This window comes from Platalea leucorodia (assembly GCF_965183815.1).
Source record: "Platalea leucorodia genome assembly, chromosome: 5".
Taxonomy (NCBI): domain Eukaryota; kingdom Metazoa; phylum Chordata; class Aves; order Pelecaniformes; family Threskiornithidae; genus Platalea; species Platalea leucorodia.
In genome coordinates this window covers 72,673,206-72,698,975 of record NC_138827.1, presented here as the reverse complement: position 1 = coordinate 72,698,975, position 25,770 = coordinate 72,673,206, and the positions used below count along the sequence as shown (strand labels likewise).

Below are 25,770 nucleotides of genomic sequence, written 5' to 3'. Positions count from 1 at the left end.
TGGTTTGAGGTGCTCCAGCATGACCTCGTGCACAGTCACTGATGCTGCAAGGTGTATCTGCTGCAGCATGGACTTACATCCACAGCCCCAGATGCTTCGAGGTCTGCCTTCTCCAGTGTGGACTTATCATCCTTGGTCCATAATCCCTTCCGAGGTATACCTGCTGCAGCACAGACATAACCATGGCCACAGATGCTTCAAGACATACCTGCTGTGGCATGGGCTTATCCACAGCCACAGATGCTTCAGGGTGTCCTGCTCCCGTGTGGACTCATCCACAGGTCACAGGCCCTTCGACTCAAGTTGACACTGGAGTTCCAGTCTGTCCAGTACAGCAGCACAGAAACAGCAGCGATGCCCTGGCCACCTGCCCGCCCAGGCGCATGGCCACTGCTGTTATCAAAATGTTCCCAGGCACAGCAGAGTAAGACGACGAGCAGTACAGCAGGACAGCAAGCAGCGAAAGCAAAAGGCAGCCACTAATGAGCGCTAGACTCTAATATACAGTAAGGCAAGCAAGCCCCATGGCAAGCACAGGAGCCTGCCAGTTAATAGCTAAACAGCAATAACAGCTATAAATTCCATCTAGCACATTCCAATCAAATCTGTCGTTATCTCGAACCCTTCGAGCCCCACGTTGGGTGCCAAAAAAGGACTGTTGTGGTTTAACCCCAGCTGGCAGCTAAACACCACACAGCTGCTCACTCACTCCCCCCCAGTGGGATGGGGGAGAGAATCGGAAAGGGAAAAGTGAGAAAACTCATGGGTTGAGATAAAGACAGTTTAATAGGTAAAGCAAAAGTCATGCATGCAAGCAAGACAAAATGAGGAATTCATTCAGTACTTCCCATCAGCAGGCAGGCATTCAGCCATCTCCAGGAAAGCAGGGCTCCATCACGCCTAACGGTTATTTGGGAAGACAAAACGCCATCACTCCAAATGTCCCCCCTTCCTTCTCCTTCCCCCAGCTTTATATGCTGAGCATGACATCATATGGTGTGGAATAGCCCTTTGGTCAGTTGGGGTCAGCTGTCTCGGCTGTGTCCCAGCTTCTTGTGCACCCCGAGCCTCCTTGCTGGTGGGGTGGTGTGAGCAGCAGCAAAGGCCTTGACTCTGTGTAAGCACTGCTCAGCAATAACTAAAACATCCCTGTGTTATCAACACTGTGTCCAGCACAAATCCAAAGCATAGCCCATACTAGCTACTATGAAGAAAATTAACTCTATCCCAACCAAAACCAGCACAATGGGTCTCACAAAAAATTGAAAACTTACTTTCAAAGCATGATTTCTTCAATGTACATTAAAGCCATCTGTCTGATTCGAGAGTGTATAAGGGTTCAAGGGATTTAACTCAGACCAGTATTCTTCCATATCTAGGTTTAATACTGTAAGTTAATGAGTAAATTAGTGTCTTAAATGTTGTGTCGATTTTTTTTGTCTTCAGTTGCTATTACCCAAGGAGGAGCAATACAGTTGTCTAACAATGGCACAGATGGAGTACAAGGTCTCCAGACATTGACTATGACCAATGCAGCTGCAACCCAACCTGGCACCACCATTTTACAATATGCACAGACCACAGATGGACAACAGATACTTGTACCCAGCAACCAAGTTGTTGTACAAGGTGAGAAACTTCAGAGACAGTCATTCTGTATGACATTTTCTCCATGCAGATACAAGGTGCCAACCTAACTCCTTCATATGTGTCAGGAAACAGAATTAACAGCTTTGGCACAGATAAATCTCCAAAATGATTAAAGGAAATTCTGGACAAAGCTATTTGTCATATTTTCTTGGAGCATTTCCCTTCAGATTGATAAAATTGTGGATATTTTGGGTTTACTTCTTAAAACAACATATTTATCTTTGGTTTTCCATGCTGTATTTCCTGCATTTTGTCCACATGGGGTTTTTTCATATGTTCTGCAAAATCTCGTACCACTTCAGAGTTCTGAGTTCTCCCAGATAGTCATCTGCAACAACAGTAAATAAGTGAAGCATTAAAGTTAGGGAAGAAGGTTGTTTGATACTTTCTTTCTATAAGGACACTTCAATTTATTAGTAATTTTTCTTTCTTTTCAATTACAAGTCATAATTTCTTCCTATTGTGGCTTTTGTAACTAGTCACCAAGTACTTAATTATTGAGTCTTAGAATCATAGAATAAGTTGGGGGTTTTTATTGTATTAAAATATATGTGTTGTTTTATTAAAAATCGGGGGGTATTAAAAATTAGTTTATTAAAAATAACAGAAAAATGTACCCCTGCTTTTATGATTGTAAAGCAGGTGATTTGGAAGTTATCCAGTGAAGAGGTCTCCAGGCATCAGTGAAAATACATAGCTGAGAAAAATACTATTGTTGCATTGATATTCTGTTTTTTGTGTTCTTAAGGACAAGTGATTTTTAGGTGGTATCATTTTTTTTACAAGCTCAGGCAAATATAACACACTCCTAGATTACAATAAACAAAGAAAAGAAACCCAAGACCTGGTTCATTCTAGAGAATCAGTGAAGTCGAGTGCCTAGCTTGCACTGTCTCTCTCTTGTTGGAGTAATTGCTACATTTCTACACACAGTTTTCTGTGCCAAATACTTACACATGCAGTTTCTCCTTTTGCAGATAGACATTTGGAGCAGAGCTAGAAATAGTTTGCCATCCTTCATCTTCTTAAAACTGCTAAAATTGCCCAAAAAACAGAGAAGTAAAAAGAAATGTGCTAAGGGAGAAAGAAGCACAGCAGTACAGCAAGACAAATCAAGTTGTCAAGCACAAGTGGAGACTTCTTCAGCAGCAATGCCCAAAACCTTGCATACGTTAATAAACTAAGACTGAGATAGCAATGATGACCCGGATGATGGTCATTGCTCCTGTACTGTAGCCCAGAGCGCATGGTTAGGTGACATTGGTGCTCTTTGCACTACGTTTAACAGCACTGTCACCAAACCGACATGATGCTCCCTTGTGTCTTTCAGCTGCCTCAGGAGATGTGCAGACCTACCAGATTCGCACCGCCCCTACCAGCACCATTGCACCAGGCGTAGTCATGGCATCTTCTCCAGCACTTCCAACCCAGCCAGCAGAAGAGGCTGCACGGAAGAGAGAAGTGCGTCTAATGAAGAACAGGCATGTACATTTAGAACACTTTTTTCCCCGTCAGCTCTGCATAGAACTAGAGTGTTAAGCACTAAGAATCCTGATCTTTCTTAGTCATTTTTTTGAAATACTTTCTGAAGAATTTGCCTCTATTTAAAGATGCAAAGCAAAGAAGCACATCTGCTAATGCCATGTATTGTGACTATGAAACCTTAAGTAAAGGTGTCAGACTCATTCTGTGAGGTGTGTGAATTTGTTTATTGCCGTAAGGAGAAAAGTCATTGGTGACAGACTTGTATGACCGCAGATATGTTCTTATAAACACTGAGGTGAGCTGATTTTTTTTGAGTTAATACGTTCATGTAGTTTCCTGGATTCTTTACCTTAGCCTTCCACATGCATCCTCCTTGCTTCTGGCCGACCTGCACTCTTCATGAGTGCTTTCTTGATTGTCTCATTTGTTCTCTTTAGCTGCTTGCCTTTTGGGTTTTATCCTCTGGAGGCAGAAAGACTCAAGGAAAGGCTAAATGAGCAGCTACTCCTTTTGATGTCTCTGGAGCCAGTAGTGGCAGCAGAGGGGCTGAAAGAGAGAGAGAGGAGACTTGACCTGGTAGGATTTAGTGTGTGAGGAGGAACAGCCAAGCCTACTGAGGTGAGCGTGGTGGAGGCAGCAAAGGAAGGGAGCAGCAGAGAGAAGCTGGGCATGATGCTCCTTCAGCCTACTGCTGTGGGAGAGGGAAGGCGTGGGCCTGAGCTGACCCATCACACCGAGCTTGAACTCCATCCACAGATTTGAGCTTCTATGTTACACTGACACTGGGAAAACAGCAGTGCTTCCCTGCCCTCTGAGGAGGGGAAGCCCTGTGAAAGCACTGTTTACTTCATCTGTCAGTCTGAAAAAACAGTTATGTTGTACAGGTGCATTTATCTTCTGTAGATTGCTAAGCTGTGAACAAAACAGAAAGTTACAGGAGCAGACCCAATGCTTGTCTGAGGAGCTTTAATGAAGTAAATAATGCTGAACAGCAGAGTTCACTTTTTTAAAAGGTTTTTGTACAGAATGTCACCCATCTCCCCTTTTTATATATTTTTCTGATATCAGTGAATAGTAGATGTCACCCTTTCAGGCTCTGCATTTGAGAAAAATTTAATTAGCATTCTGAATCCCCTTATTTAGTCAGCAGTCTTATTCCAGTAAAAGAAAGCTTTTGTGTTTGGGAAAGCCAAGAAAAACAATGGGGAATTACCCCCACTTGAGTTAAATTGACAGCTTTTGCAACAGTATCATGTTGCATGTGGTGCTTTTAGCCTGCCTGCTTAATAGGTATTCGCAAATCTGGGCTCCATAGCAAAGCAGGAGAAAGGGATATAGAGAGGCAGATGGTGAGGTGGTACTTATTGGAGGATTATAGCGTAAATATTCATAGATATTATTGTGCAAATTTTCTGTGTAAATTTTACATTTTAAAAGCTCTCTTGTAATTCAGTATAACTCTAGCTGTCCATAATGAATAACTAATGCACACAGACTTGAGGTGGCTTAATATGCAGCCCAAGCTGGCACAAAAATCACAAAAAGAAAGAAAAAGTTGTCACCCAAGAAGACAGGTTAGTAGTTTGCACTGGGAGGCACTTCCTGATCCAGTAGTACTTAATCTTTTGGTGACACAAGTAACAGCCCAAAATTATTTAAATTCTAAATGTTGCACATGGCCCACTAAAGTTCTGCAAGTCATGTGAAATTGTAGGAGGGACGAATGGATACCTGAGTCCTTTCAGGGCTTACGAACTAGGTTTTCTTCATCCTGTCTCATCTGTGGATCTGAATTTCAAAAATAACTTTTAAAGTCTTCTTACCAGGTAGGTCCTGGAACAGACATTGTTTTTTTACCTAGTACTACAACTACTATTTATCTAATAAGTAGAAGAACTAGGTTCAATTTCGTCCTCTCATTTCTCAGAACATTGACCCTGTCACCAATCTATGCAATATTTGCAATGAAGGGACACTCTTCTTTTGAAGCTGCTCTGCTTTGCACCTGAAGGTTCAGGGCAAGCAAGCATGTACGTTTCCATATATGTGCAGTGTTCTGCTCTGACAAGATGCATTGCAGGAGGAAAGCCCTCTGCCTGGACACCCATCCACCTGCAGCATTTAGCCTTGTGCTTACTTTGCATATTGGTGCCATTACTGCTGCCTGTGCAGGATAGCTTCTGCCTTGGTGCTACTGCCTTCAGGATGCTCAGCAGCACAGTAACACCTTTCAGGTATTTTTCATTGGTGTTCTTAGTATTTTACCAAGTTACCTACAGGCATCTCAGTCTTTACAAGCAAGCCTTAAAAGTTTGACTGTCTCGAGATCTGCCTTAGCACATTAACACTGCCATGTTCTTGGCACAGCAGACAAGGACTAAGGGATGATACGGTTGCTAGTGACTGTTTATTTTGTGGTTTTTTTATTTGAGTCATTCATTGCAGTGATGCAGATGTTATTAATAAAATGAAAGTATTGCTTGAGAGCAAATACTTGAATGCTCTAAATATAACTTTTTTTGCACTGGTTGAACATCCTGACCATTAGTATTTGGCTGGACTGCAGCAAAGGGAAAAGTTAAGACTATGAAGAGATTAATAGGTGAACATTGGTCTTATCCATGTTTTTTATTATTCATCTATTTATTATAATAAAATCTATGAAATTACTGCAGCAGCATTCAACTCAGCATAAAGGTTCTAATGTAAATCCTGCAAGCAGAATTTTGTCATTGAATAGGATCCTTTTCTCACAGAAGCAGAATTTTATTGGTGCTGACTTACTGGGATCTGCGTGTTCAAATGATCTGTGAATCTTGAGTGTGTATGATTTCTGAGAAGCAATTTTTATGAACTCAGGTTTATTCCTAACTTGCATTTCTTAATAATACCTCCATATTCTAAAAATGGAAGTACTAAGTAAAGGTTTGACCTGAACAATTAAGTAGCCCATGTCTGCAAGTAATAGTTCTGGATTTGAATGGCCTTTTTTGCTTTGCAGAGAGGCAGCACGTGAATGTCGCAGGAAGAAAAAGGAGTATGTGAAATGTCTAGAAAATAGAGTGGCTGTGCTTGAAAACCAAAACAAGACACTGATTGAGGAGTTGAAAGCACTTAAGGACCTTTACTGCCACAAATCAGATTAATTTTGGATTCCCGTTTTCATTTGTCCAGGTGGGATAGAGACTGGTTCTGGGTATACCCAGAAAGACAAAGTAAACTTTTTATTTTCTAAACATTTCTTTTTTTCTATGCGCAAAACTGCCTGAAGCAACTACAGGATATACTTCATCTGTGCTTTGCATCAAACTGTGAATGTTCAAGTACTTGCCTCCTCTTCTCCCCCTACAAGATTATTTTCATCATCAATCTCAGCGTGAAGAAGAAGAACAGGCTTCTTTCTCGTCTCCCCATCCTCTTCAAGGAGTAACAGTGGTCACTTGGGAACTTACTGCGGGGAGGGTCCTTTTGTAATGATTTCAAGAATTCGTGCTGAGCTCTTTCCATTGCCTTAGAGACAGAACCACCCCAGCCTCTTGGTCCAGAGAACTGTGGGCCACATATGTGGAGCATCCATGGTGCAATGAAGAAGCAATGGTTGCCAAATTGGTTTCACATATTCATTATGAACTATAAAAATACACAGCTAAGCAGCATGCCAAATGAAAGGCGCTTCACAGTCACGTTCTTGGTGTGGAGATAACATACCTTTTTCAAACTAGCCCAGGAGGGGTTTTGATTTGTAATCTGTGTTAAGCCCTCCTGGACTAGTAAAAACTTCTCCATACCTCAGAAACAAATGCATTGAAATGAGCTTCACTGGTCAGTTGTTGCTTCTCAAAGCTTATGTGTGCAAGTGTGTTCAGCATTCTGAATGCACAAAAAGCAAACACCAACTTCATAGGATATTGGTTGGGAAATGATATTGGGATGGGAGAGGAATTCAGAACAAAAAAAGTACAATAGTGACGTTTAGAAAACAGTCATGTAGTAAGCAGGGGTAACACATGAAAGCACTACCTATTTGTATGCAGAACAACTAAGCAGTTGAAGCACGGCCAGTTCCACATACGTACTTGCTGATGACAGTATAGTCTGTGTCCCAAGTCCTCTCAAGCAATGAGGTTATTTCTGTTTCCCTACCACTATCATATGTAATGGCAATTATTGTACGAAGTGGAAACATCAGCCTGGTTTGCTAGATTCTTCTTCAAACTTTGAGGCTGCCTTCCATGCATAAATTAAATTGCAGTATGACAACTACTAGGACAACCTCAAATATTGAAGAGGACTTCAAACACAAATATTCCAACTTCTGCTTCACAAGGGGCAATATTAATTATTTGAACCTGGCCAGGCTAGCTAAATTCTTAATTTATTCAGAGGATTTTTTCATGTAAAGGGTCAGATTTACCGAGTAATTTATTCCTGTAAGTAAAATTACTCATATGCCTCAGACGTTTGCAAGATCAATTTTTTTGTGTGCACTGAGGAAATGTGATCTTTCCCAGATTTACATTGTTAAAAAGGTAGTTCATGTTTAAAAACAACTCTGTACTACTCATTAGGACTTCAAAAGAATCATGCTCAAAAAGAACCAAAAAGGAATGTCAAGAAGTCATCAAAAAGAATGTGTCAAAAAGAATCATGTGCAGTTTGTTTACTGGCCCTCTGAAGCCAGTCTCTTGATACATTAACTTGGGTCATTTGATGGAGTAAGTTTACTTTGGGCTTATGGTCAAACTTTCATGTATAAGACATATGAATAAGACTCTGGTCTGTACTAATGCCTCGCCTAGTGAAGTATTAGCTAATATTTTTTCCCATTCACTCTATCTGTTTTTAAGCTAAATTTCAAACACGAGCTTCTAAAAGGTTGTACACAATCAATGTGACGTTATAAGAAGAACATCTGGAAGACTCTGGGCAGTTGAGTCTCAAACAGCTAAGCAGTATTAAAAGTTCTAGTTTTCTCATTTGAGAGGGCATTCAGTTTCCAAGAGACTTTAAAAGGAGCAGGGTTAAACTTGTAGTGTTATTGTTAAATCTAGAGTTATCAATGATTTCAAATTATGTTTGTGTTTCAAGAAGAGAACGTAAGTATCAGAATTATGAAAGAATTCATTTTCACAAGTTTTGAGGGGGTTTATAAATGGTCTATTTTTATCTGCCAGAGAGAATTGATTTTCATGTTTTTATTTAATGGAAGACGAATCTATTAGTTTAGCAATGCAAATTTAAAGACGACCCTAAATTCTCAGCAATGCTTTTATAAAAATTGTCTGATTCTTAAAGTCAGAGAATACAAATACATACAACGGTTACCTGTTTTTCAGAACTAGTGCTGAAGCAGAAATGTTGATAACGCAGGAGTCATTCTTGTAAAACATGAAGCTGACGATGGGCTAACTCACACAGTTACCTGGAATGGTTCCTCCAATTTCGAGAAACACAGAAAAAGCTGTACACGGCTACATTAAGGCTGTTTCTTTTGTAGAACAATCTGTTTGCAAAAACTTGAGTTTTTGCAGTGAACCTGAATGAGGCTAGCTGTGATCTGAGAGCTGTTCCTAGTGGGTAATGAGCACTGTCTAGCACTTGCTGAGTCACTCGGCACAAAACCTGGGAGCTGAATGGACCGGGGAGCCTAAACGGGTACCCACACGGGGTTCTTCTAGTACAGGGTTGGTGCCAATCTGTGCGGCAGTGAGAGGAGAACTGTGTTACTGGTTTGTCTGTGCGTGGTCTGTGAGTAGTCTGTAGTGTTACTAGTCTGGACCTCATTAGCAACTAACGTTTTGCTAAGAAAAAGAACGTTATTTTAAAGTACATAGGGATCTGCAAAAATCTTTATTTTTATTTATGCTGCACTGAGGATTTAGGGACTTGAATTTCTTTAATGGACATTTTAAATGACAATAATAAAAAATGTATTAGACCAAGTACAGGGCTGGCTAGAGTTACCCATACGTGCTTTACTATTCATATTGACCCAGAAAGGGAAAGAATATGACACAGGAATCCATTCATATGTTATTTACCAAGTAGTGAGGTTGGGGTAATCAGCTTCTATAAACTAAGGCCATTTGGAAGTAGGATGGAAATTATGCTGGCAAGGGGGAGGGTTAGTTTTATATCTCACGGTTGTGAGTTTTCAAGAACTGATAGCCTGTTTTACCTGAAGAGAGGGTTAGAAAGGGCTAGATCCATTATGTTCATAATAAACAAGAATTGATTTGAAATATAATTTTTGTAATGTCATTATTTTGCAAAACAACAGCACCGATCAGGCAGTTAAGATATTGTCAGAGGTGCTCTTTTAATTTAGATATTCTTGGAAAATACATATGTATAATATATGTATATATATATATACACACAGTATATAATCTACAGCTCTGAGAGCTTTTAAGTCAGGAATGCTGAGTATTATAGTATATGGAGGTCAGAAAAAATTTTTACTTTTCTGTGTGTGTCTGGGTGTGTGTGGATGTGTGTGCGTGTGCGAAAGCTTCCTCCCGCCCCAGTAGTTCTGGGCTGCATTATTCTAGCGCTTATTACTGATTTGTTTTGTGCTGTTTCTCAGTTATCCATTTTCAAGAATTTTATTTCATCTTTCATGGCTTTTGTGAGGTTTGTTTTTGTTTTTTATTGATGAAGATTTTTGAAACTATGTAAACAGTTGTTTTACAACAACCACCACCCCCCAGAATAATTCACTTTTGTGCTTTTTCTCTTTGGCAGCTATATATCAAAGGCAAAACAATTGGAAAGGTTGTTAAGGTGTTATTTTCTGCAGGAACCACTGGTAAGACTTCTGTTTTCCTCCTGGGGTAGTGGCGATGCATTTTTATTTAAGCAGCGATTTCACCAGAATCAGGTAGTTGCCAGCACCATTGCTTGTATCTGAAAGCACAATTTTAGCCTGTGATGCTCATCAGGACTGTACAGACACCTGCAGGTTCTGGCTCTTCTGTAGTTGGCGTTTGCGTTGCAGACCACTGTCTTCTCTGGTACTTGTAGCTTGATCAGAAAATTGGTGGGGTGTTTGGAATCATTAAGAGGCTCAGGAAAAAAAAAAGTTAGATTTAATAAGGAAAAACAGCCCTGATAGTTTCTGATCTAAATTTGTACTACAGGTTTTTTTAAATCTGGGCTTCCAGTAAACTGCAACTGCAAGTAGTCATCTGTTAGCAAAAACTGGCCTCTGCTTTTTTATTTTATATTTTTTTTAATTTATGACAGACAGACAGTGCTTTTGTGGGTTAAAGTAGAGGCAAGTCTCCCCGTCAAAGCAAGTTCATTATCAGTGGTTGCAAATCTATGACAATTCATAGAGGATTTCATTGCTTTTCTAAGACCCTGTTTTTATTGTCATTTTTTCACCCTGAAGCTGGTTAGTGATGTAACATTTGCCAATGATCTAACCAAAAGGTCATGTATTTATTTTTGCTACAGTATATTCTTTGTAAATGTTTAATTAAAATGTGCACTTTTAAAAAAAAAAAAAAAAAACACAGAACAAAAAAAAAAAAAAGAGCAATTGGGTTTGCTTGAGAAGCTCCCTGGCACAATTGTTGTAATCCTGCTGCCTGCAGACAATTCACTCCTCTCCCCACAGCAGTTGACTCCCCCGCAAATTTAACTTGCTGATTAGCACCTGGCGTCCAGCAGGCATTACTTCAAAATGGCAGGAGATCTGAACTGGCAGTACTGGAAAGAATTAAGTGTGTGGTGTCTCAGAGCAGTATGTACAGGATGGATGTGAAATTATTTTTAGAATAGAACTAGTTCAGTGATCCCAAGTGGGAAAGGGAGGTTAATTTGGAAGGAAAGCTAAACTATTTTTCAGCCACTTTATTCCCCTTTTCTTAATTTGAGATTTGGCTGCAAATTTTACAGGCTGCATTCCAAGAAAATAAATCAAAAGACTTCCCGATTCTTTGAATCCAGGAAGTAAAGGTACATTGACAATGTGTCACCCTGCTTTAAAAGATAAAAAAAAAGCACAACCACCTTTCTTTTGCAGGAACAATGACAATTTAGCTATAACCCTGAAATCTGTCACTGTGAGCAGATTTTAAAAGCACACAGTACATTGATGGTTCTCTGTACTGTGCCTGGGAACTCATTTCCCTGAGCTTTTGAATTTGCTAGCTGTAAAAGACACTGATTTTGCAGAAACCTGAATGTATCATGAAGCTCAGTTGGTCTGGGAGGAGCCAGACTGATGAAGAGAAACAGGGTGCTGAAATCCTATCTGCTGTGTGCTTGTGACAGGTTCAGGTCTGTGGATGGATATGGCTTAAATCTGTACATCTTTGGGGAAAAGGGACCAGATCCAGTTGGTAAAGAGGGTTTGCATTTCAAGTGTTTTGCCTTGGAATGTGAATTTTAAATGTATTTAAGCTCTGGCCCACAAAGAGACTTGCTTGGGCTAGTTTGCGTAGCACAAATTGAAGACGGTGATGTGTCTGCGCTCTGGTACTGCAAGCGCAGTTTGTGACTTGCTGTATGACTGGTGAGTTCAGGTCTCGCTTTCACCAGCGAGAGGCAGGAGAAGTCAGCTGTCCTAAGGAGCTGTGTGCTGGCAGGGAAGGGGATGGGGACAGGCTGTAATGATCCACGGTTGGCTCACTTCATAAGCTGACCGCTTACTGCACTCACAACTTGGGAGCAGTCAGTTCACTTGGTCTCAGCCTCAGCTATGTATTTCTCTAAATTAGGGGGTAGCTGAGTGAGAGCACGGGGAAGGAAGGCCTTGAGCCAGTTAGTTACCTGGAAATGGCCACTCTTAAGAACTAAGGATGTTCGGATGCTCTCCACAAGTTGTGTTTCATCCAGGTGCCACTCCGATTTTTTTTGTGTGTGTAATGACATTTATTTATATTAAAACATTAATTTTAAAAAGTTCTAGAACTTCGAGTTTGTATGAGATTTGAAACTGTGCTGCTTATATGGACTTCTAGGGATGGGATGGGGAACAGGGCAAGAGGTGCTAGTTGGCAGCCAGCCCCTCCACAGACTTGTCCACAGATTGGTTGTTCACTTAAAAAATGAGTTGTTTCTACTCTGGATTTATAATTTGAAATTGTTTTGGAACAACGTTTTTCAGGGAAGCTTCCAGAGCGAGGGTTATTATTCTCCCTTTGTAATGTGAGCTGGAAAGAGTAAGTTCACCTCATCTGCATTTCTGATTCTTTACCCAAACCATGTCAGCACAGAACAGGGTATTTGAGCTCGACTCCCACATACTTGTGGAAGTTAAAAGACTAAATGAAAATCCATTATTGGGGGAAAATAAATTCTTATTTACATTTCCCCAAAAATCTAGAAACATCCCTGTTGTGTTTTTTTTTTTTTACTTATTTTTTTGTGCTTTATCTGTGTTTAAAAAAAAAAAATTGTACTGGGTTATAATGCATTTTATTAACACTATGTACATATTAGCTGCTTTGTGTTTCAGAATGGTAGTAATTGCTTTGTATATTAAAGTGATTCTTGTGAATTTGTGAATTATTGTCATAAAGAAGTGCTTTTTCTTACTGTAACCTTTGTGGTATAAACTGTCATAACTCCCTTTTTACACAAACATTTATGTGCAGTCACATAAACATGCTTTAAAAAACTCTATAAAGTCTCTTTTTTGAGCAGGATGTTCCATTTACACTAATTTAGTGGCAAATGGTAGCTAGATAGAAATATGGGAGAAGGCATATTTTAAGCAGACTAAGTGTCCTCTCATGATCTGTGGCCTGCTGTAAGTATTCATGAGATATGAATAAGGGAAGGCTTTTTTAATCTTAATTAAAATGAATTAGATTAGTGAGAGGTTAAGTCCTGAAAAAAAAAAGTTTCTCTTCCACTTCTGATACTTTTAAACCTGCTTTCCAGTATCCATTCTGGTGGCAATTAGTTCTGTTGTTTAATAATGTGTGAAAGACTTTTCCCTTTCACAGTTTAAATATGCTGTCTTTCCCACTTTTAAGCATTCCTGTAAACCATGTACTACTGATGTTAATAACAGAGCAGAACAGAAGGCAGCAAACACGGCAAGGATCGCAACCCAGTTATGTAATCTGCAAGGCTGGATCCAAACACCGGGATGAAAGCCAGGAGAACAAATTCAGCACTGAGGTAAACACACCTCCAGTGAAATCAAGGGGAAGCAGTAAGGTCAGCTCATTATGGCTGGGATTTTGTGGTTTTCACAACTGAGCGTTTTCATAATGCCATTCACGTGCTTGCTCAGAAAAATCTGCATCTCAGTAATGAGGGAGAATTCCAAACGGGGGTTAGTCCACGAGAAAAAAATGCAGTTTGGCTTGGATTTAGCACCGACAAGAATCAGGTAACACAGATCCCTGTGCAGTCAGTAGGTCAGCTGGTAAACCTGATTTTTCTGACACTCCTGCACCTTAAAGCTCTTAGTCCATAAGATAGAGAGCTGAATTTTGTACTCCGTTTCTTAATATTAGTCAAACATGACGTTAGTTGCAATGCCATTTTAGAAAAGTTTGTTCCCTTGCAGAATGGCATGTTTCAGGGATAGTTTCACAATCTCACAGCATATTCACGTCTTATCTGGTCACTTCCCTGTGACTTGGATCCTCTCCCTAGGGTGAGTATTTTATTTCTCAAGAGACTGTGCATTGCCCCATCACTCAGGGACCCATGCCCAAACACACCCTCCCTACAGATGAGTTCACATCTGTGACAAAACAGGACCGGTGGAATGGAACCACCCAAAGGAGAATCACACTGACGTCTCTGGTGCTGGGGTGAACAGGGTGACAGAAAGCGCTGGGGCAGGGCGTTAGTGTAATTGCCAAACAGCCACCGAAGCACTACCATGCATCATCTCATACTAGAGCAGAAGCTCACCTGGACCAATTGGTCAGGTCACCAGAGTTTGCAGGTGTCGTTGCGGAGGGCTGCTCTCTGTGTGCTCGCTCACCGGGCAATTACGCCTCTGCTACTTCTGTCCTGCACGTCTGGCGTGGTTCACTCCCGACATCTCCCTGAAGCGAAATGTGAGGGGAATGTAAAAAAGCTGCGAAGCCCAACCTGGGACAACAGAAGGCACTGCTCACTGCCTGCCGCAGGTGGGTGTTAGGACTGCCCAGTGGGAACGGGCTGTAGGTTTCAGCTGAGTTACCGTTTCATGGTTGGTGCCTGCCCCTAAACACTCTAGCTTAAAAAGCAACCAGAACTAATGTGCTTGTGGTGGTGGCCTAACTGCAGTATTCCTGGGTCCAGTCTCCTGAATCTAAAGGAGTGCCCGCACCCCTGTAGCAGTCAGAGGAGAAGGTGTCCCCTTGAGGGGGTGCCACTTGCTGAGCTGGGGAGGGGCCACCAAGAGCACAGCTCTGCAGGTCAGGGGCAAGGCACTCACCTGAGCTGCCAGTGTCACCTCACGCTTTTCTCCACAACTATTTACTTATGGGCAGTAGCATTGCTTCAGCCTTCAAACATCCTCCCTCGGGTTTGCATACAGCTTCTGTGCAACAGCAACACAGCAAAAGAAGCCAAGCCTGGTCTCTTCCGGCACACGCCTGCTCTCGCAGGAAGGCTACAGACTGTAACAGCAGCAATGGGAAAACAGACACTGAAAGCTGCTAAACAATTAGACAGAGACGCAATTAAACTGATTTGTTTTAAAAGTACAAAACTTTTGCTATCTTCAAAGCAAGGCCTGGAGCAAAGCCCCCTTCTTAAAAGTGTGTAGGGTGCTGCGCTAGGCTTTATTCTGTACTACACTGGGCTTTATTCTGTGCTATTTAAGCGGGCTTTTAAAGCATGTTCCTACTATGGCAACAACGCAAGCTGCTAAGGCTCTCAGTGTTGCAAGCTGCAGCCTCTTGCGAGGGCCAAGCACAGCCAGGTAGCAGGCTTTCCCCACACACCAAGTCACACGCACTCATCAGCCCAAGCAGCAGCACGCGGCTTTCTGCCAGCTCCAGCCCGGGGGGAGCCTAAGGTACGGTGACCGCAGATGAGCTCGGAGACAAGGAAACAGCTCGGAGACAAGGAAACACCAGTGAGGAGGAAAAGGAAGAGGAGTGGTAAGAACTTACAGCCACACTCTGAAAACCAGAGCCAGAGAGGGAGTGGGGAGAGCTCGTCATTTTTTTCAACCATTGCTCACCCAGTTGACAGGACAGAAAAAGCCATGTCTGGCACATTAAAGCTCATATCATGTTCTGTTTTTAATAAAAGGTGCTGTCTTCCTTCCCTCAAAGGAATTTCAACTCTAGTTTCAGACTGCAGATTCCCAGCCAGCTGCGTAAGTACTGTTTTAGTGACACCATGTGGCTTCTGAGGATACTGTTGTAAGCAAGCGTTTTAGAGCAGCAACTCTCAGGCCAAGTCCAGAGCCAAGCACGGAACTTAGCTGAAAACACGTGAGAGACACGTCAGGGATGAAGCACAAGACCTTTGGGCCTCATTCATGGGAGCTGTAGTGATAAATGTGTCATTTCCAGGTTACAGTCTGCACGTCACTTCTGGACCACAGACCCTCTGCAATCTTTTCCAGTTTGGAAGTTTGATGGAAGCAGAAGTGATAAAGAGCTCCTAACGTCCATAGCCCGAAGCAGCTGTTGGTGTTTGCTGTTGCTAGTGCCAAAGACATGCACATGCTTAAAGCCTGAACCTGACCTGGGGCTTTGTAAGTTAAGTTTAAAGAAAAAAAAGTTCCACATCTACCAAAAAAAAAGTACTATAGGAATTCCTGCATTTAGAAGTGTAGCTGTTTTCTGTTAGGCCATTGTTTTCACCAGTTTCATTTTTCCACCACTAGAAAGAGAAGGAAGTCCGCTGCTGGTGCGAGCCAGACTTCAGGCTGCAGCATTTTTCACATAGGATCTTGTGGGATAAACACACATAGGTGTTTTTACAAGCTCAAGGTATGAAATCAGCTACTTCTTAGAACAGCATCTAACTACCACTGTGCACAGAAAGCATGCCAAAGTCTAGACGCTGCCCCAAAGTCCCAAGTACTACAAGAATAAGTACTCCCCCAGCTACAAAGATTTTACAGCAGCACCCTCCTCTCCTAAATAACAACTCACAGAGACAGAGTGAGCCACAAACAAAGGCAGAAAGTAGAACATTATTTAGCGGTACTTTTTGAGAGTCAAGGACTGATTTGATATTTAAAGAACGGTTTGAGTCTTCTTGTTTCACTTTCCCTGCTGGCACATGTGCATGTGTATCTGCTCCAAGGAGCCTTGGTCTGTGCGAGGGAAAGTTATCTTGTTAGGGACAACCCAAGAACCACGACTTCAGTACTGCAGGCATAACCTCCATGCTTGCAAGTTGGGTAAAAACACCACTAATTTCAAAGCTGGCTTACTCTGCAATATTCATTTCCAACCTACCCCCCTACAGAGATCTTGTTCTTTGTTTCCCTACGCCTCTTCAATGCAGCAGTGACAGCAATACAACTTTATAGCAGCTGCCTTTGTTGGTTTTGCCCTTTAAGTGGCTTCTTTTACCACAACTTTTAAGATGCAGAAGGCCTGAAGAGTTAAAGCATTTAGAGCTGGAGTCCTAGCTTGTATTTCATCCACTTTTACTTTTCTAGAGTTAAGGAAGTGATAAGGGGGAAAAAAACCCCACTGTATTTCTACGTTTCCCACAGAAATTAAGTGTGGTCTGATTTTAAACAACAGATCTTTTGATGACATTTTTGATGCCTGGAGATTTCTGCCACTTAAATCAGTTTCAAAAATTACATTTGATAAAATGTCAGTGGAAGACCCTATACAACTCTACTGAGAAATGAAGCAGAGGCTCAATATGCAGAACAGAAGTACTGTCCTTGCTGTTATCAGACAAGACCATCAGAACAAGAAGCCAGTGAAATAACACAACTGCAATTATATGCTTAGGAACAAGTGTATTGAGTAGAAATGAGGGGAGGATTGAACAGCATCAGTGGTTTACTAACAAAGCATGGAGTCAAAAGTCGTCCTTGCGACTGCCCCTCTGTGCTTTGTAGATATGAACATCCTTACTGGAATCATAGCGGACCTCATATACAGAGAAACGGCCTCTCAGCATCTTTAAGAATTTGTGATCCCGTTCATAGCGGATACGACAGGAAAGAAGAATCACGGTTTGCTCTGAGCACAGGTGCTCCAGCGTCTGAAGCAGTTCTGCAAAAGTTTCTTCCAGATAAACGATGTCTGCACCCAGGATGAAGTCAAATGCTCCTGGAGGGAAGTTACCCAGGTCTTTTCCCCAGGTCAGTTCCTTCACCACAGCTCTCGGACGTAGTTCAGAAGGTAAGTTAGCCTGTACATTTGACTCCAGGAACTCCAGTGCTGCCGCCCTGTCCGTGATGGTAACACGAGCACCTAAGTGGTACAGGAGTATATGATGTCTCATACATATAGTCAATGTCCATAAATACAGCATTTGGAATACAACACTCTTAAGTCAAGCAAGCTCCTTAGTTCCTATTAAACATTAGCAACTCCCCTGAGATGCCTGATTAAAAACAAACAAAGAAAAGAACAAAACAAGCAAAAAGCCCACTATCTACATACATCCTACCCTTCATCAGTCACTGAAGAACATAAAGTGTACTCCACATGAAGATTAAGTCGGGTAGGGAACAAAAAGTGTTTTCTGGAGCTTTTTCTTAGTGCATGAAAGTAGAGAAGTTACTTTCTGCCTTTCCATAGGTGACAACAGAATAAGTTACAGGGATTGTTACAATTAACCTGCTCCAATTCTGTATTTGTTCAGTAGGAGAGAGGCAGCTAAAGAGCCTCTTTCACAGGTCAGACAAAAGTGATGCCCGTGTGATTTTGCATGGCATGATTGTATTTTGTCAGACTGCTTTGTTTTTATTATTTCAATAGGCACCTTCCACAGCCATTAGAGCTTTGAATTACAAAGTTAACCTCGGACAGTTAGCGCAAATTTAACATAGTACCCAGTCCCTGCCTCAGCCACAGACAAATCACAGGCAAATCACTTCATTTCTCCAGACCTCCCTGTCTGCAAGACAGGCTAACGAGGCTTATGCAACCTCAGAGAGTGGTTTCTGTCTGTAGATTTATCTGTACTGCATATGAGGACAAGTGGAAGACCGCAAGCACGGTGCTCACTCCCTTGGGGGAGAATAGCTGCAGAACTTAATGCTGCTGAGCTGACTACCATAGTAGCAGGCGTCAGCCTTAACAGGGTCCCACCATAAAGTAAACTGCAGTGGCACCATTGCTACAATAAATAACGCAGCAGGCTCTGAAGTCTAACGAGAAAGGAAGATGACTCAAGACAGGAAACATCACGGTTCACATATGGAGCTTTGGTGTTAACTTCTTCTATTCTAGGCAGGTAGATGTAAAAGTGTGTTTTATTGCAGCTGTAAATTGCTTTAAACAAACAAACAAACAGCCCTTACCTAATAAGGTGGCCACTATTCCCAGCAATCCAGTTCCAGCTCCCAGCTCAATGACAGACCGATCCCTGAGATCAATGCTTTCCATCTCCAGATAAGCACACAAGACAACAGCCTAAACCAAGAGACAAGGGCAATTAAGCACAGGGCTCATTTCAGTCATACTGAACACTGGATTTCTGATTTACACGGAGAGAGAAGGTTATGGGAAGGGTCAGGCACTTCAGGCCTGCAGCAAGACTTTGTTCAGCCCTTCTCTGCTTCCTGTGTGCATGTGTGGTCTTTTTATGAGTTTTATGGAAGACTCTTGCAGGCAAAAGGAAAAAAGAACCACAGAGGCTACAACTCGGGTGTGGCAACACTGCTTCATGAATCCCCAAACATAACAGGAGGCAGAAAGAGTTGCATTTGGAAAGAAAAGCTGGGGGGTGTCAAACACTGTGAATGAACACAGTATTGCAAAAGTCCAGGAAAAGGTTTCATAGTATCTTGCGCGGTATTTCAAAAGGTTTCTGCCCAACACTGGCATGCCGTCAGGAAGGACATAGGAAAAGTAAAGTACTAACACTTCTATCTGTGTCTAACGTGTGTTGCATTTTACAGAAATCTTGACAAGGAGCGCTCTCCATAGCAAGTTCTGTCAAAGCCGATGTCGGGAAAGACCAACAGCCCTGTGCACCAATTTATCTGAGGAGTTTGCTAAAATTGCTACAGTTGTTCTTTAAAGCTAGAGGTAAAAGTGCAATTTGTGTCTGGGCAGAGACCCAACGGACCGATGGAAGCCCTTGCACTCCTCCAGCAGTATTGCGACCGACTGCCCTGCAGCCTTGGGCCCGCCACAAACCCCTCTGTTTTGGATGGTTCTTATCCCCAAGATAAAGTCTATCAGCAGCAGTCCTTCTCGACGCTACAAGCAGCAGGGTCCGTGCTGTGCTCTGGAGAGCCTTAAGCAAAAATCCTGGACCGCTGTTAAGAAATGGGTGGGAGTTCTGTGAGCTCTCCGGAGGCACTGGCGATGCAGGGCTCAAGGTGGCACGTTCGCCCTGGAGTCTTTCAGGATCTCTTATGAGGAAAAAAAAAAAAAAAAAAAAAAGAAAGGAAAGCAGAGTTTAACGTTTTCTTTTTGTAAAAAAAATTCTTATAGAAAAGCAGCCTTCCCTTAATTCAATGTTAAGTATTTTTCTGAGGTGATTCTGAAAGCAAGCGCTACACGTACAGCGATATTGCATCTGGCGTGAACACCTACCGCGTCCCAGACCACGGCCGCCACCCCCAGCCGCCGCCAGTCCTGCTTGAGGCGGATGGTGCGGCTGGCGAAGCGGTAGGTGACCGCGGGGCTGTGCAGCTGCCGCGCTCCCCAGCCGCCTCCCTCCTCGTAGGGGACCAGGGCCATCCCGCCGCCGGCCGATCGCCTCCTGCGGCGCGGCGGGGCCCGGCGGGCGCAGCCCCGGCCCCTGCCTCTCCGCTCCCGCGGCCTCCGCGCCCGGCGGGCACAAGCCAGCGCCGGCGGCAGGGCCCTCCCCGAGCGCCGCGCTCCCCCCCGGCCCGCCCTGGCCGCCGCCGGGCCCGGGCCCGCCCCGCCCCGCGCCGAGGCCGAGGCCGAGGCCGAGGCCGGGGGGCGCGCGCAGGGGAAGGCCCGCGGCCGCCGCGGGGAAGGGCCCGGCTCTCCCCCGGGCCGGGCCCGGCCCCTCGCCGCCCGGCTCGCCCGCTGCTCACGCGTCGCAGGCCCGGGGCCGCCGCGCAGCGCCCGGCCCGGCCCCCAGCGCCGCAGCCTGGGGCGGGTGCGGCCTCCCCGGGCCGCCGCCCGGCTGGGGAACGGCGTCGCGGCCGGCGGCGCTCAGCGGCCTCCCGCGGCGAGCCGGGGGGGCGATCGGGTCACGGGTAAAGAGGGACGAGGCTGGGGCTGGGGCTGAAAGGCCCCGCAGCGCTCCGGCCCCTCAGCCGCGGCGGGAAGGGGCGGGGGGCAAGGCAGAACGCAAGCCACGGCCGTCCGCGGGGCCGTGCCGCCGGCCAGGGCCGCTGCCGGCCATCGCGGGCTCGGCAGCGTGGGGCATGGCACCGGGCAGCCGCTGGCTGGGCGAGGGCCTGCGGCCATCCCTGCGCGGTCCTCGGGGCGTCCCGGCGGGGGAAGGCACTGCGCTGCTGCCTGCAGGAGGCTGGGGCCCGGGGGCTTCTTGCGTTTTCAGACCTACGTGCCACGAAAAAAGGCATGAGGTGCAAAATGCCCGGTGGGACCTTGCCTGCTGTCCCCGCAGCCTCTCTGTGGTTCCGGCTCGTGGGTTTTGTTTCAGGGGGTTTTGGAAGTCACTGCAAAGGAAGGGCATTTGTCCAGCCCACCGGCCTCGTCCTCCATTGCCGGCACAGTCAACATCGTCTCTTCAAGGGCTCATCACCCGCCTGGAAGCAGTCCCTCAATAACTGTGTAACCATCGCAGAAACACAACACTTCTTGTGCATCTCGGTCAGAGCATTGACCGAGGCGGTGAAGCCAAAGTTGCTCTCGGGTGGTGGCGTGGCAGTAACGCTCCTGCGGCGTTGTGTGTGCATGGGCTTCTCTTCACCTTTGGCTCTGTTTAATCTCTTGTTTGGCAAAACAACACAGTGCGCCTCTCCTTTGTGTGGCTCCATCTCCAGTTACTTGAACTTCCTCCAAAGACTGCTAAAGGCCACGGGAGGGCCGGGGAAGCGTCCTGGCAGCGCTTGCGCTCTGGCTGCCTGGAGGTGCTGCTGCAGGTACTCCACGAAAAGGCGCAGGACCTCCAGCCATGCTCCTCAGCCTCTGCGAGGGGCCAGGCCTCATCTGCAAAGGACCACACCTGGGGGAGCACGGCAGGGGAGCAGCATGCCTTCCCTGCACCCATCTCCAGTGGCTGTGTGGCTTGGCAGCTCCCAGTGGCACCACCAACAGGGCGAGGCTGGCCCTCAAAGTAGGGGAGAAACATCCCCACTCTTTCCCACAGGGAGCAGCAAATCCGGCTGGCAGACAAAAGCAAATGTGGTTACGTCTGAAAGCTGTTGATATCAACAGGGTGGCTCAAGATTCATGAAAGCCTTTGTGGAGGAGCGTTACAGGCTGCACAGGGGTAGCAGGAACTGAAGCTTGTTTTTAGGGTTCTGCTACTGTAGGGGAATGGAAACCAGAATTTCACTTGCCCCAAACCAGTTTATACTTGTCTTATGGCAACTCAGACTTCTCCTCATAAACATGCCAGAGCAGGTGCGATGATTCAGCTTATTGTGGTTTTATGTCCTAAAGTGCTGGTCCCTTGCCACTACTCCTGCTTTTGAGAGTTTGAAACTGCTTGTGCTATTATCTCAATTATTTTTTTAATTATTTATATAGGCAGTGTGGGAAAAACAATGAGAGTGATTACACTTGAAATGAGAACTCTGCTCGGATGAGTTTTTGAATCACTTACGCTGTGCCTAAACTACACCATCAGGCAAATGGAGGGAAACTCCCAAATGGCACAAAACTTTTGCCTCCACCTCCAGCACCACACGCCAGCCCTGGGATCGCCAGCCCAGGAGATGTGGAGGAGTGCGGCAGGGCTCCAGTGCTCCCAACTGCCTCCTTTTTTCCCCCCCAGAGCAGTTATTAAAAGGGAAGCAAGTCCGCTAGAAGTTCAGTAAGGGCCCTGATTCCCCATATTCATTCTAAGCCTGTATTTACCTGCTTTTCCCCTCTCCAAATCCAAACACTGCAGAAGGCTACAAGGACACCTAAGCTGCAGATAAACTTGCAAAGTAGGGAACAGCTGATTTTAAGTAAGCAAGAATGAGTTAAAGTATGAAGAAACACCGATCCAAGTCCATTCTTATCTTATTCAACCACTTGATAGAGCAAGGGCACATTGTGTCGAACTATAAGTAAATCCTGCTACCTCAGATGCAGGTAAGCTCCTTGGGGTAATTAAGAAAAAGTGTTTAAGAGCAATGGTCCTTGTAATACTCAGAAGATCAAAGAATCAAGTAGGTGAGACAGAAATGAGAGCAAATTATTTTGAAGCTATACGAATATACCTCCCTTTCTGAAATCTTCTCTTTCCTGCTTAATATTTAAAATCCTGTCTTAGAAATGAATGTGACAGTTCTTCTGATAGTTCTGCAGGCACTGCATGTACCACATTGCTGCGCATGGATTTTGGAGCCATCCATGATGTGGGGAAAATACTGCATCCCTCACGCAGTCTCTGGTTACCAAGGCAAAGGCAGGTATAAATAGAAACAATCTGATTTTTTTTTAAACTCTATCTAGAAACCTGTGTTGTTGATAACCCTCTGACAGCAACGCCTTATTCCAAATGGTTCTGTTCTACATTTGTGTAGAAACTTCTGGTCCTACACGTTTAATCCTTTCCTCTCTGAATAAATAGCAGCTACTTCTGGTTGTCATTCCGCTGAAATACGAAAACTGTCTTTGAAGTAAAGTTTGGACAAATACCTATTTTGCCAAGAGCTTTCATCAAACAAACGAACACGAGCTAACACAAAGCTTGGAGGAACACCCGGAAAAGAAAGCCGTCGTTCTTCCTAAGTATCACCAGAAGTGGCCATTCAAATGACTAGCAGTGAAATGATTTAACAATTTTTACATTTTCATCTTCACCAGTAGTTTCCAGATTGTCCACACCAGTGAGATAGATGGGGCGGTGAATCACTTGCTGTTAAATACAAAGGGAATAAACCAGAGATTAATTTGGCTGATGACAGCTTGCGGTTGCAGAATCAAGACAGCCTCAGCTTGAACTGGTCTGGATCATCTTTGAAACCAATGGGGTGAATTAAAAATAAGAACTTAAGTTTCTGCAGAAACTGGCGGGTTATCAGTAGACCTTATAACTTGGTGCTTCAGCAAGATCCTTGCAAAAAATGTTAAATATTGAAATAAATGTATGGTCTGATCTAGTATGTCATTTCCTTTACACACAGAGTTACATTAAACAATGGAAGTAATGATGAAAAATATGGAGATGTATAATTTCATAAGTGCTCGAGCTGAAACGCAGGAAGTTTCTGGAGCCTCTGAGGAGGGAATAGTTCCCATCAGTAACATTACATTCACGCCTTCAACCTCGCATCTTGATAAACTGTCATACATAATCACCACGTTTATTAAAATGTCTTGTTACAGAAAGATCACTTAGCTTTTAGTGGAATTATGTGACTGATCTCTCAAAGGCCTTGCAGGTCTGAAAGCTGACGTTATTCTGAAGTTTTAATTAAGGAACAAAAAGCAAAATGAGTAAGCTCTTCTTCGCAAGCAACCACTGCAGTTCCAGCTGCACTTCATTTGCTGGAGACCTCCTCCACTTACCACTGCACTTCCAGATGTTCACAGACCTACGGCCTTACCCACGTCTCCAGCTGCTGGACTTCCAGGCCACGAGATGCCACGTGTCGGGTCTCGTAACAGGAGAGTCCCTAACCCACCGGAGCACAACTGACACGCGAGCGGCATCGGTGTGCACACAGGCGGATACCGGGAAGGGCTGCTCCGGCAGTGCTCCCGTGAGCGCGGGGCTGTGGCGGGGAAATGGCAGTGCGGTGCTGTGATTTCCCTCCTCCGCCAGCAGCTTCCGTGCTCGTCGCGGCTGGTTGATGGTTGTAGGCCAGGGTAACACGTGTCTGGTGTGTGGGATACTGAGGCGGGGAAAAATGCTGCAAAAAGCTCCCTTTTATGGGGTCTGAGTATGGATCTAGAGGCTTAACGTTAGGTGGCCATATTTCTGATGTGCTCTATAGGTGCAGCATTATATAATTCGAGAGGAAATTACAGTGCAAGCATTGCACTGTATTAATTTAAAACTAGTTAACAACAACTAATTTAAAACAATTTAAAAACAATTATATGGACAGGCAGACAACAGCTATATAGTGTTCATATAGATGCAAAAGCGTCTGCCTCAGTGCAGAGGTTACCCTTTTAAAACCAAGAAGAATCCAAGTTTAGGAAAAATGTGGGGGGTTTAGTGTTATTTGTAATGGTATTGATAGTGTTTCTCTTCTCCACTCCTTAGAAAGAAAATCCTTCAGACAAAGGAGAAGAAGGAAGAGTCAAGTCTAAGCAATTTCAGGTACCTTAAAGCTAACGGGAAGGACTCCTCAGAGCCGCCTTCCAGGCTTTGGTGGCCCAGGGTTGGAATTAAACCTTCAGAAGTTTACCCTAAACAAACTTACTGCAGGGCTTATACATGCAGTTTCACTTTTCTGAATGAAGTCACGCATCCATGTTAATGTTTGTGTTAAAATACTGGAACGCATTTTCCTTTTCCTCATAGGAAATTTGTATCCATGACCTGCAGTAACAGCTGTCCCTAACATTTGGTACATCAGAATAGTAGTTCTGCCAGCCCTCTGCCCAAAAGCGCACAAAGCTTTGCAGCCTCCAGCTTTCTTGGTTGCAGCACACCAAATTCTCTTCTCAGGTGTTAAGTCTCCATTAGCTCTACCTTAGCCTTTGATAGCTGTGAAGCTAGTTTTATTTTTCTTTAAGACAAAATGAAGATAGGATCAGAAAAGAGAAGCTAAGGTAAAGAAACGTTAACTGCCGTATGTTTGTGCTGTTGGTATCCCTGCAGTGATCCAGATGCTCGCATGCTAGCCAAGAAGCCTCTGCATTGCCTGTAATGACATCTTAGATTGCTGCAGAGGCAAAAGGACAGATTTAATCAATGACACCAGCACTGCAGTCTGTCCTGATGCTATGAAACACAGGCTCCCGGCCCTGGTTCGTATGTATTCACCACTAGCCAAGGGTAGTACAGAAGACGATTTTAAAAGTGTGAAAACGTAGGGCTACTAAATATCCACCCTGTGTATTCTGAACAACCTCGCTAGTTACTTTTTTCCCTGAAACATTGAAAATTTCTGTTTCCCTAACTATTGTTTTGCTACAGGCTTTTTCTCTTAAATGGCCGTCATCTTATGTTACTTGTCAGCTTCAAAAGACAATCACGCATGCAATATTTTTGTCCTGTCAGCTGGTAGTGGATTTCAAAACAGGATGCCTATTTTTCCCCCCATTATTTGCAACAGTGAGACACAGAAGTCTGAGCTTTTGTTTTCAGTTGGTTATACAGGTTCAACCTGGTGATTCATTCTTCCTGCAGCTATGTTTCCAGGAAAAGACAAAGTCCTGGCTCTTCTCCAAGTTATCCATAGACTGCTTGAGAGTAAGATCAGAAAGCACTCCTTCTCCTGCAGCTGGGACACTTTCT

The 25,770-nt window shown here is 44.1% G+C and overlaps 2 protein-coding genes across 6 annotated transcripts in view; one reads left to right on the top strand and one right to left on the bottom strand.

Annotated features, from left to right (window-relative positions):
- Positions 1 to 13,205, top strand: part of CREB1 (cAMP responsive element binding protein 1) — a 45,194-nt gene extending 31,989 nt beyond the window's left edge. For 2 of the 5 annotated variants that reach the window (XM_082314377.1, XM_082314375.1), the window contains 3 exons: positions 1,447 to 1,629; positions 2,981 to 3,135; positions 6,141 to 12,712. In XM_082314377.1, coding sequence (XP_082170503.1) covers positions 1,447 to 1,629; positions 2,981 to 3,135; positions 6,141 to 6,281 — 479 coding nt within the window. In that variant the 3' untranslated portion in view covers positions 6,282 to 12,712. Of the gene's footprint in view, positions 1 to 1,446; positions 1,630 to 2,980; positions 3,136 to 6,136; positions 12,713 to 13,124 lie in introns of those variants that run through there. The other 3 variants (XR_014228409.1, XM_082314376.1, XM_082314378.1) reach the window with 3 other exon arrangements.
- A 3,826-nt stretch (positions 13,206 to 17,031) lies between these two features.
- Positions 17,032 to 19,997, bottom strand: METTL21A (methyltransferase 21A, HSPA lysine). Its single transcript, XM_082312152.1, has 3 exons — positions 19,797 to 19,997; positions 18,554 to 18,665; positions 17,032 to 17,498 (listed from the first exon to the last, which is right to left on the bottom strand). Exons 1-3 carry the CDS (start codon positions 19,941 to 19,943, stop codon positions 17,101 to 17,103), a joined length of 657 nt encoding a protein of 218 aa, XP_082168278.1. The 5' UTR covers positions 19,944 to 19,997; the 3' UTR covers positions 17,032 to 17,100.
- Positions 19,998 to 25,770: the final 5,773 nt, after the last annotated feature.

What these genes read in the sequence shown, in the direction of transcription:
- METTL21A (XM_082312152.1), bottom strand. Translation starts at nt 19,943, where the DNA reads ATGGCCCTGGTCCCCTACGAGGAGGGAGGCGGCTGGGGAGCGCGGCAG. An exon ending in CGGCCGTGGTCTGGGACGCG is followed by an intron (nt 18,666 to 19,796) that starts GTAGGTGTTCAC and finishes CTCTTGGTTTAG; the next exon opens with GCTGTTGTCTTGTGTGCTTA. An exon ending in AATAGTGGCCACCTTATTAG is followed by an intron (nt 17,499 to 18,553) that starts GTAAGGGCTGTT and finishes TGTACCACTTAG; the next exon opens with GTGCTCGTGTTACCATCACG.